This window comes from Mustela erminea, chromosome 9, assembly GCF_009829155.1.
Source record: "Mustela erminea isolate mMusErm1 chromosome 9, mMusErm1.Pri, whole genome shotgun sequence".
Lineage (NCBI taxonomy): Eukaryota > Metazoa > Chordata > Mammalia > Carnivora > Mustelidae > Mustela > Mustela erminea.
The window spans coordinates 100,902,444-100,920,137 of record NC_045622.1 but is presented as its reverse complement, the minus strand read 5'-3'; the positions used below and the strand labels follow the sequence as shown (position 1 = coordinate 100,920,137).

The 17,694-nt window shown below is 37.5% G+C and overlaps 1 protein-coding gene across 1 annotated transcript; it reads right to left on the bottom strand.

Annotated features, from left to right (window-relative positions):
- Nucleotides 1-15,554: 15,554 nt before the first annotated feature.
- Nucleotides 15,555-16,484, bottom strand: LOC116598185 (putative olfactory receptor 5AK3). Its single transcript, XM_032356557.1, has one exon. The coding sequence runs from the start codon at nucleotides 16,482-16,484 to the stop codon at nucleotides 15,555-15,557; it is 930 nt and encodes a 309-aa protein (XP_032212448.1).
- Between the last annotated feature and the right edge of the window lie 1,210 nt (nucleotides 16,485-17,694).

Genomic DNA, 17,694 nt, shown 5'->3' with positions numbered 1-17,694 from the left:
ATGGTGGTGGAGGCAAGGTTACACTATACTCCAATCTTCTTGACTGAAGAAGCTCTGTTGAGATAGCCCTCTTAACCTGAAGAAACCCCAAACAGGCTGACTTTGCAGACCCCAGGACCATGCTGACTCTGAGCTCTTGAACTCAGGTGAATAAGTATGTGGATCAAGTACAGAGCTGGGGTCTATAGCCCCGAAATTGTTGGATGCTGGAATATGTGAAATAGATTCAGTTGTAAGTAGCTGCTTGGGCTCCTCTGAGCCAGGGGATAGCTTCCTTCCACCATCCAGCCACTTAGGTCTGGGAATCAGGAAGCCATTGGCCATCTTAGTTCCTGAACACAGCTGGGACCATTCCTGGTGCTCATAAAGAGTTTCTGGAACTTTCTGAGTGTGCATGTGGGGAAGGAGTCTGGGAAAAGAGGAGACAAACAAATCACATTTCTGAAGTCCTAGTTGAATCTTAAAACAGTTATTCTTGAACTCTAAAGATTACATAAGGGCATCCATAAAAGGTTTCTGTGACTCAGGAGGGGATGGGTGTCTTGGGTTTTATATAACCTTGGGCTTCTGTGACACAAGGTAGGAATGGGTTGTGGCATAATTTAGTAGATACAATCTTAGGTTGTGGAGAGAGATGAGCCTGGATTCCAATATAGGCTGCATCTTTCACTATTAGTGCAATTCTAGGTGTCTCTGAAGCCCAATTTTCTCCTTTATTAATTAGGCATGTGTGTAAGCCTTGGTTATTAAACACACGCTATGTACCAGGGTCTGTAGTAAGCTTTTTACTTACATACCAGATTTAATTGAATGTATGAACCTCATACAGTGGTACCAAGGATTAAATAAAGTCAAGCATGTAGAGTACGTATTCCAGGCCCATTGTAACTAGTCATTAAATAAATTGTTGCTATAATTATCATGAAGGTGTACTTAAGCTTGAAATTGAGTGTTTTTTTTTTAAATAATAATCTTTCACCTTCTTATACTCTTCCTTATGCATAAGTCATATCCTTGAGGATTTATTGGTGCTCAGTTAGTTCTCTATGGGTGTCTAGTCCTGATCTATGAACCAGAGGACACTTCTTTTTAAAGGGTGCAGGTCCAAATTGCCACCCGGAGATTTATCAAGAAAAGAAAAGGGAATAAAAGATTGATCTGGTTTTGTTTTGGGTCTAGATGTTTAGACCTAGATTCTTAGTGCCCTGAACAGTTGAGTGGACTTTACTATATTGGTGGTATGATGGGTTGAATTGTGCCCGTTCAAAATTCATGTGTTGAAGCCCTAAATCTCACTACCTCAGAACGGGACCTTATTTGGAGAGAAAGTCTTTACAGGGATATTTTAATTAAATTAAAATGATGTCATATTTTAATTGGTGTCCTTAAAGAACAGGGGAAATTTGGAGACAGACACATAGATACAGAGAACACTGTGTAAACGTGAAGACATCCATCTACAAGCCAAAGAGAGATGCCTGGAACAGCTGCTTTATCTTATAGCCCTCAGAAGGAACCAATCTGGCCTAACGCTGGATTTCAGACATTTAGCCTCCAGAAACGTGAGACATTAAATTCCACTTTGGTGGTATTGTGTTAAACAGCCTTACCAAGGAGTAAGATAGTAACTTTTTGGCTATTCTAAGACCATAGGTAGTATCCTGTTGGAGGTAAGATCAGGAAGAGCTGATAGGTAGGAATGACCGACCATTCTTGGAACTGAAGTGGACCCCATCTGGAATTGACTTCTGCTCTTTGGTCAGCCTGAGCTGGGACTACAGAAAATGTTTATAAAGTTTACTTTCCTTAGGTGAGGAAGAAAGCTGACTCATACTGAAGCTAGTAAATAATGACGATAATAAGTGTTTTCAAGGACCAGAGAAATTCACCAAAGTAGGTAGATTGTGTGAAATGGCTAGCGTGAGTCATTAGATACTTTTTTAAAGAAAGAAGGACATTTAACATCCACAAAAACTATAACAGAATAAACAACATGCTCTCTATAGGGAATCTTTAAGGTACTTGTGTTAATGACTGAATAGAATATTGATTATTCATATACAAATGTGGTATTCTGTTTAGAGCTGAAGATATTCTTCAAATGGTGTTTTCTGGTAAGTAATCCAATAGTCTATCCACTTTAGTTACTTTTATAAATGCATTTAGCCAGGGGCCCCTGGGTGGCTCAGTCAGTTAAGTGGCTGCCTTCGGCTAGGGTCATGATCCCAGAGTCCTGGGATTGAGCCCCACATTGGGCTCCCTGCTCATCAGGGAGTCTGCTTCTCCCTCTCCCTCTGCCTGTTGCTCTGACTACTTCTACTCTCTATCTCTCTGTCAAATAAATAAATAAAATCTTAAAAAAATGCATTTAACCAGCTCTTTCTATTTAGTTATTGAATTTATTAGATTTTTATTTAGTTTTTTAAAATTTCTTTTCAGTGTTTCAGAATTCATTGTTTATGTACCACACCCAGTGCTCCAAGCAATATAGCCAACTCTTTTTAAAAGACAAGTATTTTTCAAACTGTTCTACAGGAAACATAAGTTCTAAGCTTTGAAAGTGTATTTCCTTTATTATATTTAAGAGATAGACAGATTGGCAGTCACCACTAATTTTATAATAATTTTATTACCCTGTCAAATGTACAGTGGATTTTAAGATAATCTCAACACTGGGAATATTAAAACATGAAAGAAATGTACATTTTAGAATTGAGGCAATACATGGAATGGCCCATAGATTACAAAGGGTCCTGTGGCCCAACACATTTAGGAAATACTCCATACTCTTTCTGTCTTAGAGATTCAAACACTTCTGCATACTATGCTTCTGGAAAGTCCAGTGGTAAACAAATATGATATTAACTTAGAATTTTTACTACTTGACCTTGGAATACTTTTCATGTTGAGCTTCTTGTGAGAGTAAGTTCTCTGGACTCCATTTTGGGAAATACTGGGTTAGGGCAAATTTTGTCTGCATTGACATAGTGCTTGTCTGCATTGACACAGCCATCAGATTTTGTGATGCTGGAGTGAGAGAAGCTTTCTATTGTTTTGCCAGCCCATGCCACTGACTGGGTAGGTTGCTGTTAGGCCTGATGTTAGAAGCCTTTGGTATGGCAGCTTACTATTGGCCGTTGGTCAGCTGGAGGTGTCCTCTGTCTCTGTCTCTGGGGTCATTAATGGCTTCAGATCTTGGCAGAGGGCATGTGGGCAAAAGATAACAAGATAAGATGAGAGCTTTATACTTCCAGGATCTAGGGAATGTTTTCTATTGTTGACTACCCCTGGAAATTTTGCGCTGCTCACCTTTCATGTGTGTTTGCTTAATATTTTCTTTTGCACCCCAGTCTACCTCACATGACTTTATGGAGTCTTGCCTGCTTTCCCAGGGCACAAAAATTTCCCTTTTCTACCCTTAACTTTTCTTAAGTTGGAAGTTGACGTTGCTTTTCTCAGATTAATATTGCATTGGCTGGTTTTCAAATACTCTTTGAAAGATGTTGCTGTAGCATATTGATTGCAGATTTCTCTTATTTTTTATAAAGATCAGTCATTAGCAAGAGAGGCTTGTTAATCAGGCAGAAGGGCTGTGTTGCCTCTCCAGATAAATCCATCTCTGTGAAAATTTGATAACCTTTCATGTAATTTAGGGATTTTGGAATCTCAACATGTTTCTGAGACTGTTGGAGAAATTGCTTTGAGCAAAAAGATTCTCCTGCTTTTTTTTTCTTCTCTTCTTAAAGATTTTATTTATTTATTTGTCAGAGAGAGTGGGCACACAAGCAGGGGAAGTGGCAAACAAAGAGAGAAGAAATGTTCTTGCTCAAGGAGCCCTACTCGGACCTGATCCCAGGACTCTGCGATCGTAACGTGATCAGACAGTTAACCAGCTGAGTCACCCAGGTGTACCATGAGCAAAAAGTTTCTTGTAAAAACCTTTTGCTTGAATGTTTCCTTTTGCCTAATGTTAAGAAATGAAATGGATGCATTCCTGGAAAACTATAAACTACCAAAATTGAACCAGGAAGAAATCAACAACCTGAATAGACCGATATCTAGTAATGAGATTGAAGCAGTGATCAAAAACCTCCCAAAAAACAAGAACCCAGGACCTGACAGATTCCCTGGGGAATTCTACCAAACTTTCAAAGAAGAAATAACACCTATTCTTCTGAAGCTGTTTCAAAAAATTGAAGCAGAAGGAAAACTTCCAGACTCTTTCTATGAAGCCAGGATTACCGTGATTCCCAAACCAGGCAAAGACCCTACCAAAAAGGAGAATTTCAGACCAATATCACTGATGAATATGGATGCTAAGATTCTCAACAAGATCCTAGCCAACAGGATCCAACAGCACATTAAAAAGATTATCCACCATGACCAGGTGGGATTCATCCCTGGGCTATAAGGATGGTTCAACATTCACAAATCAATCAATGTGATACAACAAATTAATATGAGAGGAGAGAAGAACCATATGGTCCTCTCAATTGCTGCAGAAAAAGCATCTGACAAAATCCAGCACCCGTTCCTGATTAAAACGCTTCAAAGTATAGGGATAGAGGGAACATTCCTGAACCTCATCAAATCTATCTATGAAAGACCCACAGCAAATATCATCCTCAATGGGAAAAAGCTTGCAGCCTTCCCGTTGAGATCAGGAACAAGACAAGGATGCCCATTTTCACCACTCTTGTTCAACATAGCATTAGAAGTCCTACCAACAGCAATCAGACAACAAAGAGAAATAAAAGGTATCCAAATTGGCAATGAAGAAGTCAAACTCTCTCTCTTCTCAGATGACATGATTCTTTATATGGAAAACCCAAAAGACTCCACCCCCAAACTACTAGAACTCATACAGCAATTCAGCAATGTGGCAGGATACAAAGTCAATGTGCAGAAATCAGTGGCTTTCTTATACACTAACAATGAAAATACAGAAAGGGAAATTAGAGAATCGATTCCATTTACTATAGCACCAAGAACCATAAGATACCTGGGAATAAACCCAACAAAAGAGGTAAAGGATCTGTACTTGAGGAACTACAGAAAACTCATGAAAGAAATTGAAGAAGACACAAAAAGATGGAAGACCATTCCATGCTCTTGGATCGAAAGAATAAACATTCTTAAAATGTATATACTGCCTAGAGCAATCTATACTTTTAATGCCATTCTGATAAAAATTCCACTGATATTCTTCAGAGCTAGAGCAAATAATCCAAAAATTTGTATGGAATCAGAAGAGACCCTGAATCGCTAAGGAAATGTTGAAAAACAAAAATAAAACTGGGGGCATCACGTTACCTGATTTCAAGCTTTACTACAAAGCTGTGATCACCAAGACAGCATGGTATTGGCATAAAAACAGACACATAGACCAGTGGAACAGTGTAGAGAGCCCAGATATGAACCCTCAACTCTATGGTCAATTAATCTTTGCCAAAACAGGAAAAAGTATACAGTGGAAAAAAGAAAGTCTCTTCAATAAATGGTGCTGGGAAAACTGGACAGCTATATGTAGAAAAATGAAACTCGACCATTCTCTTACACCATACACAAAGATAAACTCAAAATGGATAAAAGACCTCAACGCAAGACAGGAATCCATCAGAATCCTAGAGGAGAACATAGGCAGTAACCTCTTCGATATCAGCCACAGCACTTCTTTCAAGATATGTCTCCAAAGGCAAAGGAAACAAAAGCGAAAATAAACTTTTGGGACTTCATCAAAACCAAAAGCTTCTGCACAGCAAAGGAAACAGTCAACAAAACAAAGAGGCAACCCACGGAATGGGAGAAGATATTTACAAATGACAGTACAGACAAAAGGTTGATATCCAGGATCTATAATGAACTCCTCAAACTCAACACACACAAAACAGGCAAACATATCAAAAAATGGGCAGAAGATATGAACAGACACTTCTCCAATGAAGACATACAAATGGCTATCAGACACATGAAAAAATGTTCATCATCACTAGCCCTCAGGGAGATTCAAATTAAAACCACATTGAGATATCACCTTACACCAGTTAGAGTGGCCAAAATTAACAAAACAGGAAACAACATGTGTTGGAGGGGATGTGGAGAAAGGGGAACCCTCTTCCACTGTTGGTGGGAATGCAAGTTGGTGCAGCCTCTTTGGAGAGCAGTGTGGAGATTCCTCAAGAAATTACAAATAGAACTTGCCTATGACCCTGCAATTGCACTCCTGGGTATTTATCCTAAAGATACAGATGTAGTGAAAAGAAGGGCCATCTGTACCCCAATGTTTATAGCAGCAATGGCCACGGTCGCCAAACTGTGGAAAGAACCAAGATGCCCTTCAACAGACGAATGGATAAGGAAGATGTGGTCCATATACACTATGGAGTATTATGCCTCCATCAGAAAGGATGAATACCTAACTTTTGTAACAACATGGATGGGACTGGAAGAGATTATGCTGAGTGAAATAAGTCAAGCAGAGAGAGTCAATTATCATATGGTTTCACTTATTTTGGAGCATAACAAATATCATGGAGGACAAGGGGTGTTAGAGAAGAGAAGGGAGTTGGGGTAAATTGGAAGGGGAGGTGAATCATGAGAGACTATGGACTCTGAAAAACAATCTGAGGGGTTTGAAGTGGTGGGGGGGTGGGAGGTTGGGGTACCAGGTCGTGGGTATTATAGAGGGCATGTATTGCATGGAGCACTGGGTGTGGTGAAAAAATAATGAATACTGTTTTTCTGAAAATAAATAATTTAATTTAATTAAAAAAAAAAAAAGAAACGAAGTCCAGTTCATAAACACTTCTTTGCTATCATGCGTCTATCACTTCTTGTTTCTTGGGCTGTAGATGAAGGGTTCAACATGGGAATCACAATGCTGTAAAACATAGTGGTCACTTACATATTTTCCTAGGATTTGTTAGAATCAAGCTGTAAATACACATAACAGAGGGTTCTATGGACATCATGCCAGCTATTATTGGGATCACCAGCTGGGAAGTCTTCTCCTCCCTGAAGACATCCTCAGGACAGCAGCCAGGATATATGTGTAGGAGAATATGATGACCAAACATGACAATCAATGCAATACTCAAGTTAAACTCCATCAAGACAGTGATTGCCATGCTGATATGTATATGGGAGCATGAAGTCACTGGGAGCTCAGAACAGACAAAGTGATTGATACAATCACAAAGTGATACACACACACACACACACATGTGTCTATATATATTTATTTGTGTCAAGAGTGAAGTCTCTGGAATTAAATTAAAAACCTGGCTCCACCATTTAGTTGTGTGGCTTGAAAAGATTGTTCAATTGCTCTGAGTTACATAATGTGAAAATAGGGATTATAGGATTTTCACAATCTGAATATGGGGATTATTTTGTTAAAGATCAGTGAGATAATATGTGGACAAATAGAAAGCCTATACTAATGAGAACTAATAATAACTGTGATTCTCTTTCCAGGATTATAATAAACTTTCTTACATAAAAGAACATTCATGGGGTTCCTGGGTGGCTCAGTAGGTTAAGTGTCTGCCTTTGGCTCAGGTCATGATCCCGGAGTCGCAGGATTGAGTCTCACATTGGGCTCCCTGCTCAGTGGGGAGTCTGCTTCTTCCTGTCACTCACTCATTCTCTCTCAAATAAATAAATAAAATCTTTAAAAAAAAGTCATTCGTGACATTTGTCCATGGAATGATGCTGTTACAAAATTCGATTCTTCCACAAAATGATTTTGCAAGAAACTTACTCCAAGTGTTTGATTTTTTACAGTTTTCCCTTTATAATTCTTAGAGCAAAGATCTCATTTTGCCTACCCATTTCTCTGCTTCCCTTTGTGCTCACATCTGCCAGAAAATATGAAAATTCACAAGGATCAAAGAAGCACACTCCTTACCTTTTTTTTTTTTAAATTTCTTTTCAGCATAACAGAGTTCATTGTTTTTGCACCACACCCAGTGCTCCATGCAATCCGTGCCCTCCTTAATACCCTCCACCTGGCTCCCCCAACCTCCCATCCCCGCCACCCCTTCAAAACCTTCGGATTGTTTTTCAGAGTCCATAGTCTCTCATGGTTCACTTCCCCTTCCAATTTCCCTCAACTCCCATCTCCTCTCCATCTCCCTATGTCCTCCATGCTATTTGTTATGCTCCACAAAGAAGTGAAACCATATGATAGTTGACTCTCTCTGCTTGATTTATTTCACTCAGCATAATCTCTTCCAGTCCCGTCCATGTTGCTACAAAAGTTGGGTATTCATCCTTTCTGATGGAGGCATCATACTCCATAGTGTATATGGACCACATCTTCCTTATCCATTCGTCCGTTGAAGGGCATCTTGGTTCTTTCCATAGTTTGGCGACCGTGGCCGTTGCTGCTATAAACATTGGGGTACAGATGGCCCTTCTTTTCACGACATCTGTATCTTTGGGGTAAATACCCAGGAGTGCAATTGCAGGGTCATAGGCAAGTTCTATTTGTAATTTCTTGAGGAATCTCCACACTGTTCTCCAAAGAGGCTGCACCAACTTGCATTCCCACCAACAGTGGAAGAGGGTTCCCCTTTCTCCACATCCCCTCCAACACATTTTGTTTCCTGTCTAGCTAATTTTGGCCATTCTAACTGGTATAAGGTAGTATCTCAATGTGGTTTTTATTTGAATCTCCCTGATGGCTAGTGATGATGAACATTTTTTCATGTGTCTGATAGCCATTTGTATGTCTTCATTGGAGAAGTGTCTGTTCATATCTTATGCCCATTTTTTGATATAATTATCTTACCTTTTATTCTTTTAAAAATTGCTGGATTATGGTGCTAGTGTGGACTGAGGCTACCCCAATGAAGTTTTTGAAGTTTATGATTGAGTTTTGCAGAATAATTTGTCTCATATAGGAAGATTATGTTCACTTATTAATGGGTATTTCACATTAAAATCACCTTTATAGATTGGCATATGACAAAAAATTTCATGAATAAAAATTATAAAATTTCTATTTAGATAGTCCATAAAATGCTTTTTTTTTTTACCATGAAATGCTTTAAACTTTTTCTAGGAACAAGGCAGGGAATAGATGAAATGAAGGAATGAAGTCAGCAATTATGGTTTTAAAGTTGTTTTGATCCCTGTGTCACTTACTAGAAAAGCGAAGAATTGAAAAAAAAGGTCATTGTATATTTCTACAGTTTTAGGCATAGATAGTACATATTTTTATTGAAGAAAAAAGAGTCTGCATAGAGGAAAAAAAGTGATCTCTGTGAAAGGTGAAAAGGAATAAGGACAAAATTCTAAAGGACAGTGGTTGAAATCACATTGGTAGAATTTTTTTTATAGTTCTAGGCACTGGTGAAGTCCAAAGCTGGGGCTCTTTGGAGATCTTTATTATTTTTATGATGATTTAAATTCTCACCTGCCATTATAGGAATTGCTAAACTTCTGAATGTGGCCACACTCATAAACGCTTATCTGTCGGGCTCTGCCTACCAGCTTTAGAGCAAAAGCTTCTGAAGTTGCCCAGAGATAAGAAAACAATATGTTCCTTTGGTTAATCATTATAGGTCTTATCTTTGTTAATATCAATAACGTTAGAACTGATTCTATATCATTAAGATAACGTCAGAACATGACTTTGGTATATAAAGTAAAGCAAATGAAGTTATGTTATTATTGACGTCTCTGATTCCCTAAAATTCCTTGACACATAGGTACTCACAGCTAAATAACCTTCTAGCAACAAAATAAATGACAGTTCAACTTCAGGTCAAACTTTATGCAGGGTGCTTCTTTTGAGGAGAGTTTGTAATATTAGTGAATATTTGGTTTCTTTCCACAAGCAGTTTTGAATCTTGTGGGGAGAGAGCAAGATGGTATGCAGAGATAACTAAACTTGCTTTAGATATGGTGGAACAATGACAGAACTTTGTAAATCATCTAAATTTATCTTTAGTAATTTTGAAATTAAGATATCTGGACAGTAACTTACATAAAGGATGACTTATATAAACTTATATAAAAGTATATATATATACACATATATATACATACATATATATTTATACAAAGGTAACTTATATAAAAGGTGCTTTAACATTTTAAGGCTATTTTTTGAGTGCATTGCAAAATCAGAAGGACTCACTGTGTGTCTGTTAAGGAAAGGGTGGGTATGAAATTATTTGGTCTGCTATACAAGCATTTTTTCTTTCAGTTCTTAAAGATATTTCTCCTCTGTCTTTCGACTTGAATTGTTTCTGAGAAATCTGTTTTATGCTTACTTATGTTCTACAATTCCTAATGTGTCTTTTTTTTCCTTGAATGGTTTTAAGATTTTCCCTTTGTTCCTGGTTTTGAGTCATTTGATTTTGATATGTCTTGGTATCATTTTTGCATGGAGTTTTTTTTTTTTTTTTTTTTTGTGTGTGTGTGTGTGTGTGTGTATCTTGAATTTGTGGGCCTCTGGTTTTCATCAAATTTACAAAATTCTTAGCATTATCTGTCAAAAATTTTTTATATCAACCTTTTTTTTTTCTGTCCTTTAGGGACTCCAATTACACAGATGTAAATTTTCCTGAAGTTGTTCCATAACTCACTGATGTGCTGTGTATTTTTCTTTTGATTCATTTTTCTTGGATGCTTTCTATTGCTATTTTCATTTTTCTTGGAGGCTTTTTATTGCTGTATCTTCTGGATCACTAGTCATGTCTTTTGGAATGTCTGATCTAGTTAATCCCACCCATTTTACAATCAGACACTGTAGTCTTCACCTGATCTTTCAAACCTCTACTTAACATTTTGGGGATATATTGAATACAATTACAATATTTGTTTTAATGTTCCTGATGGCTAATTCCAACATCATTGGGAGTGGTCAGTTTTGACCATTGATTTTTCTCTTATTATGGTTATATTTTCCTGCTTTTTGCATGAATGGTAATTTTTGATTGGATGCTAGATATTGTGAATTTTACCATGTTCAGTGATAGCTATTTTTGTATTCTTACAAATGTTCTTGAGCTTTGTTTGTAACACAGTTAATTGACTTGGAAAGAACAGGATACTTTTTTTTTTAATCACCCAAGTTTTTATTTAAATTCAAATTAGTTAACATATAGTGTAGTATTGGTTTCAGGAGTAGAATGTAATGATTTGTCACATATGCATTGAGTGCTCATTACAAAAAGTACTCTCCTTAATGCCCATCACCCTAAATTAACTCCTCTTTCCCAAATAGTATAAGAGTTTTGAGTCTTCTTTGTTGATTTGTTACTTGGAACAGGAGCACTGTTTAGTTTAGGGCTAATTATTCCCACTACTGAACAAAGTTCTTTCTATGTGATCTATCAAATGCACCATAACTCCTGAAAGTTCTCCAGTCTGGTTGGTGAGAGCACACCATTCCCAGCTTCATGGGAGCATCAGGTGCTTTTATCTATATATTTTCAGCATTTCTTTCTGTAACCTCAAATTCTTTCCTTCTGTCTTAGTACTGACAGTACTCAGCTACATAACTAAGGGGGACCCTCTGCACATCTAGGGTTTTCTCTCTGTGCAACGACTAGTATCCTGTCCTGCAAATTATAGTTACCTTTGTCTCTCCAGATTTTCAGATCCATTTCCTTTAGGAAGTACACTAACCTTTCTGCACTGTGGTCTGGAAACTTTCTTAAGGCAGAAACCTGGGGGAAATTTTTAGAGCTCATTTGTTTCTTGTCTTTCAAGAATCATTGTCCCTTATTGCCTGGATGTGTCTTAAAACTTTTATTTTATAGATTTTGTCCACTTTTTCATGTTCAAGTAGAAAGATAAATCCAATCCCTGTTACTCCATCTTTGCCAAATTGGAAATTCTGGGAGGTGCTTTTACCTGGATGAATAATGCAAGCATTTTGAAGTTGCCCCAACTATATTATGTCCAAGCCACCTTTAAGTTTTATTTTATATCACCTACAATGAAAAATAGATAGATTTGCAGTGGGAAAGATCTAGATTTGAATCTTAAAACTACTATTCAATTGTACATGATCTTGGGCAACAGCTGTAACTTCCCTCAACTTCAGTTTAATCTTTATGGAAAAATTTATTTTAAGCCCAGGGGATTCTATGCATTACTCTTTTTGATATCAAAATATAAGCAGTAGGTAGGTTGATGCTAAGATAAATGAGAGTTAATCTGTAGTTTGTACTTCCATGAAATACCTGAAAATAATAAGATAGATCTATACGTATTCTTGGGAAAAATGTTAATAGCATACTCTTAAGGAGTAAAACATTTTGCAGAAAAACATGTAGGATGTGAAGTGATTTTTAATTAAAAATCTGGGTGTGTGTGCATTTATGTAAAAAACACCATCTGGAAGAATATATGACAAACTTAAGTAAGTTGAAGAGTAGAAATAAGGGTAACAGAGGCTGCCTCTTTTTAACTTTAAAACTAGCTATATTTAAGAAAACGGACACATAATTTCTTTGGAGATATGAAAATTAATAACAGAACAAAGCCAGATTCAAGAGAGATAAGAGATGTGGCACAGTTCACACCATCAATGTGCACTAGCCAACAAGAACCAGTAACACTTACATGTCAGGCAAAGTTAGGCTTTTTTCACGTGTTGCTGTGAGGAAGACCACCTCACACTTCAGAGGGACCGAGTGTGGAATAAGAGGAAACTGAGAAGGACTTTTGTAGGATTTAGGCCTGTGCTGGGTGATTCTAAGAAGAATTTAGGAAGCAGAGACAAATTCTGTTTTGAATGTTACCAGGAATTTGGTGATTAGATATTTTCACAATTTGTATCTAAAAAGAGAGAAATTAAAGTGTTTAGGGAGGGAGGGTTTGCTCATTTCAGTTGGATAGTGGAATGTTTAGCTACTTTTTTAGTTGTCAAGGGTTCTTGTTCCTTTTTTGTTTCAGACATCAACACAGAATGCTGTTTTCTCAGACTTGGAGTGGCCTTGTCTTATTATTGTTTATATTCTATAAAAGTTGTTCAAGTTCAGTTGGGAATACTATGGCTAATATGTCAGCTGTCATCTCCCTGGTCATTTTATAACTTCTCAGTACAATCAATAATTTTATATGGAGAGAAAAATTATTGATTGTATTGAGAAGTTATAAAATGACCAGGGAGATGACAGCTGACATATTAGCCATAGTATTCCCAATAAAATAAAATCTTTAAAAATCTATATACTTAAAGATTTTATTTATTTATTTAAGAGAGAGAGAAGGAGCAGGGGGAGGGAAAAGCAGACTCCCTACTGAGCAGGGAGTCTGACATGAGGTTCAATCCCAGGACTCTGGGATCATGACATGAGCTGAAGGCAGATTCTTCACTGACTGAGCCACCCAGGCACCCCTCTCCATTTATATTTTTTACTTTGCTAAAGATAAGATGACTCTACCCAACCTTGGAGTTAATTATATTGGCATGTTTGCTCTAATCCTGTAGATTTTACTATGGTTCCTATCTGTCAAAATAATGCACAGCAGAAGAGGAAAAATGCAATTTGATATATTTACAGGGGATTTGTCTTTAGATTTTTTTTCTTTCAGACTAGTCCAGGCTAATTTTTCACCAAGTGATTTCTCCACAGAGAGAGTTTATAGCTGAGGTCTATGGGGGTCATACTTGTTCCCTTGAGCATCTGTGACTCTAGATGCTGAGACAGGATCAAAGAAAACAACCTTCAATTCATTAGCATTCTGCTGAAGGAGAGGGGAGTTTCCCAAAGGGGAAAATTTTCATGTTGAAAACCTTGGGAGACTTTTTATTGACTCTGTGTATGTATGTGTGGGGTGTGTGTGTGTGTGTGTGTGTGTGTGTGGTATGTGTGTGTAATGAGGACATTTTTATGTCTGCCACACCCATGTTGAAATAATCCTTGTTAATACTCATTTACTATTCACATTTATTGAGAGTTTATTAGTGCCAGGTACTATGATTTCTATTCATTAGCTTACCTATCTGTTACTAACAAACAGGCAAACAAACAAAAAAATCTCATGAGATAGGCACTATTATGGGAAGCAAGGTTTCAAAGCCCAACTAACCTGTAAATGGACACTGCTAGTGAATGGTTGGGTTGGATATCAATGACATACTAAACCATTCAAAATCCTGTGCTCTTAATTACTATTTTCTAGTGGACAACGTAATTAAAGAAACACTCTGCATATATAGATAATTACATATATTTGGCTCTGACTAATGTTACTGAATCAATACCCCCAATGCCAGGCTATAATTATTTGTACTTTAAAAACTTTTCCTGATCACCTGAATGCTGTTGTCCACAGACTGGTATTTAAAGACCACTAGTGTAGGGTACATACTCACATAACTTCCAGTTAGAAAGCTGTCCCTACTATTGTATTTTATCACCGTTTCTTCATTCAATATTTATAGAATACCTACTGTGTCTAAGTCTCTATACCAGATATTAAAGGCTCATAGAAAGATGATGTATCTCAACTACCTTATAAATGACAGAGGTTCTTATAGGTAAATAAATGATGTAGAGAGGAAGTGATAAATAATAAATGATATTTATTGCTGCAAATAAAGTGCTATGGGTATTCAGTGGAAGAAGGAATTATCTCCAGGGTTAAAAAGTTGGTGAGGAAACAAGTACTAAGCAGGGAGAACTTCAGGGAGAGACTGATTCTTGAAATAGCAGTACAATTTGGGCATACAAAGATGTGTTGTTTTACATGGTATCTACACTGATTAACTGTAAATGACTTACTGGCTTTGAAGAAATAAGCTGCCATGTTATGAGAGCAGTTATGGAGAGGGCCACATGGAAAAGAACAGTGGATAGACTCTAAGAGCTGGGAGCAACCTCTGGCTGATGGCCGACAGGAAGGCAAGAATTGTCTTACAACTGCAAGGAGATAAATTGTGCCAATAATATGAGGGAGCTTGGAAGAAGATCCATCCCCACTTGATCCTCCAGATGAGTTCCTGGTGCTGGTTGACACCTTATTGTAGCATCTCAGAGGGTGCAGTTAAGCAGTGTCTACATTTTTGACTCATAAAAACTATAATATAATAATCATGTTTTTAAGTCCTTAAATTTGTAGAAATTTGTTATGCAAACAGTTGGAATTTCAACAATACATATTTATTTCCCTATTGAGGAATACTCACTTTCTTGCTCTTGTCTTCCCAACAAAACTTCAATAAATATCTTTATAACCATAGATCAATTTGCAAGTCTGAGTTTTTGAATTAAAGAGTTTTTCTTTGTTTTAAAAATTTATCGCTAGATTCCTTCTAGGGTGAAGTGACACTTCAATTTCCGATTAACAGTAGGTGACAGAATAAATTTCCTTACATCACAAAAATTAATAGGTGTTATCATTCTTTTTCAGTTTTTGCCAGTTACATGAGTAGAAACTATTTATCTCATTGTTACTTTAATTTACAGCTCAGTATTAGAAACACTGAGCAACTTTTCCTAGATTGTTCATCTCTTTGGTATTGATTTCTTAAAAATTGGCACTGTTAGCCTGGTTTGCAAGAGAATTAGAAATTGATGATCAAACTAGAAACACTTCTTTCTAATCCCTTTTAGGGCTTCCTTTACATCTTGGTTTCTCAGGCTGTAGATGAGGGGATTTAACATAGGGATAATAATTCCATAAAACACAGAAGCCATTTTTTCTTGCTCTTGAGACTCCTTGGTGCCATGGTGTAGGTACATGTAAGACAGAGTCCCATAAAAGATGATGACAGCTGTCAGGTGAGAGGCACATGTGGAGAAGGCTTTTTTCCTCCCTGCAGCAGTTGATATCTTCAGGATGGCAGCCAGGATATATATGTAGGAAAAGAGGACAACCAGCACAGTGAACATCAAGTTAAACCCCACAAAGATAGTTAGTAGCATGATGTTGAAGTCAATGCTGGAGCACGAGAGGGCAAGAAGTGGGGGTTCATCGCAGAAAAAGTGGTTAATTTTATTGGATTTGCAGAAGTTCAATGAGAAAGTAAAACTCGTGTTTACAGAGGCATTCAGGAAGCCTAGGAAGTAGGAACCAACCAGGAGTTGAAGGCAGACTGCCTGGGACATGACCGTTGGATAGCGGAGTGGGTTGCAGATGGCCACATAGCGGTCCACTGCCATTGCGGCCAGGATGTAGCAGTCAATTGTTGCAAAGGCACCATAGACTAGTAATTGCACCATACATCCTGTGAATGAGATGGATTGCTCTGTTTCAACAAAGTTTTGCAGCATCTTGGGAGTGATAGCGGAGGTGTAGCAGAGATCAACAAATGCCAAGTGTTGGAGGAAGAAGTACATTGGGGTGTGAAGGCAAGAATCACTCTTGATGAGTAGGATAATCCCCGTATTCCCCACCAAGGTGGCCAGATAGATCACTAGAAATACAGTGAAGAGGATATGCCAAGACTTGTGTTGACCAGCAAATCCCAGGAGAATGAATTCAGTTACTTCAGTGGCATTGTTTTGTTCCATGGCTGGCAGATTAAGTATCAGCTGAAAAGTTGCTAGGAAAGAAGAGCAGAGAAATCTAAGACCATGTGATCCTTTAATTTTGGAATTGGCAATGATATAATGATGTAATATTTGGTTTCACAGTGGAGTCAGAGGATATTTTCTGTGACCTATTGGACTTGGATTTTATTTTTTTTATTTTTTTCCATGTATATATATATATATATATTTTTTTTTTAAATTTTTTATTTTTTATAAACATATATTTTTATGTACAGGTCTGTGAATCACCAGGTTTACACACTTCACAGCACTCACCATAGCACATACCCTCCCCAATGTCCATAACCCCACCCTCCTTCTCCCAACCCCCCTCCCCCCAGCAACCCTCAGTTTGTTTTGTGAAATTAAGAGTCACTTATGGTTTGTCTCCCTCCCAATCCTATCTTGTTTCATTTATTCTTCTCCTACCCCCTTAACCCCCCCATGTTGCATCTCTACTTCCTCATATCAGGGAGATCATATCTGTACATAATTTTTGATAACAGCTTCATTTATAAGAGTTGAAAAGTGTAAATAACCAAAATGTCCTCCAACAGGTGACTGGTTAATGAAACAGTGATACATCTATACTGTGGGGTATTACTCAGCAATAAAGAGGAACAAATTACTGATACAACAGTTTGGATGGATTGCAAAGGCATTATGCTGAGTGAATAGAACAAACTCAAAAAGTCACATAGTGCAGGTTTCCTTTTACCTACTGTTTTCCAAATGACAACATTATGGAGACTAGTGATTGCCAGGGGTCAGGTTGGGGAGGAGGGGTGTGGCTGTAAAGGGTTGCAGGAGGGAGGTTTGTATGGAATCAGACATTTGTGGTGGCATAGGTCGGCATCTTGATTGTGGTGATGGTTGCACAAATCTGTACGTGGGATAAAACGACACAGACCTGCATACACACATTGTCACACACATCTGGTTTGATATTGTAGTATAATTATGTAAGAGGTAACCACAGGAGGAACATGGGTAAAGGATACATGGTACCTTTGTGTACTATCTTTGTACCTCTTTGAACTATCTTCCTGTGAGTGTTAATGACTTAAAAATAAAAATTAAAAAAAAGGAAAACTAAGAAAAAAAAATAAAGTCTACTTTGCAGTTCTGTGAGGATCAAGTAAGCAAATCTATGTAATCTTCCCAGCAAAGGGCCATGCATTGAATGGAG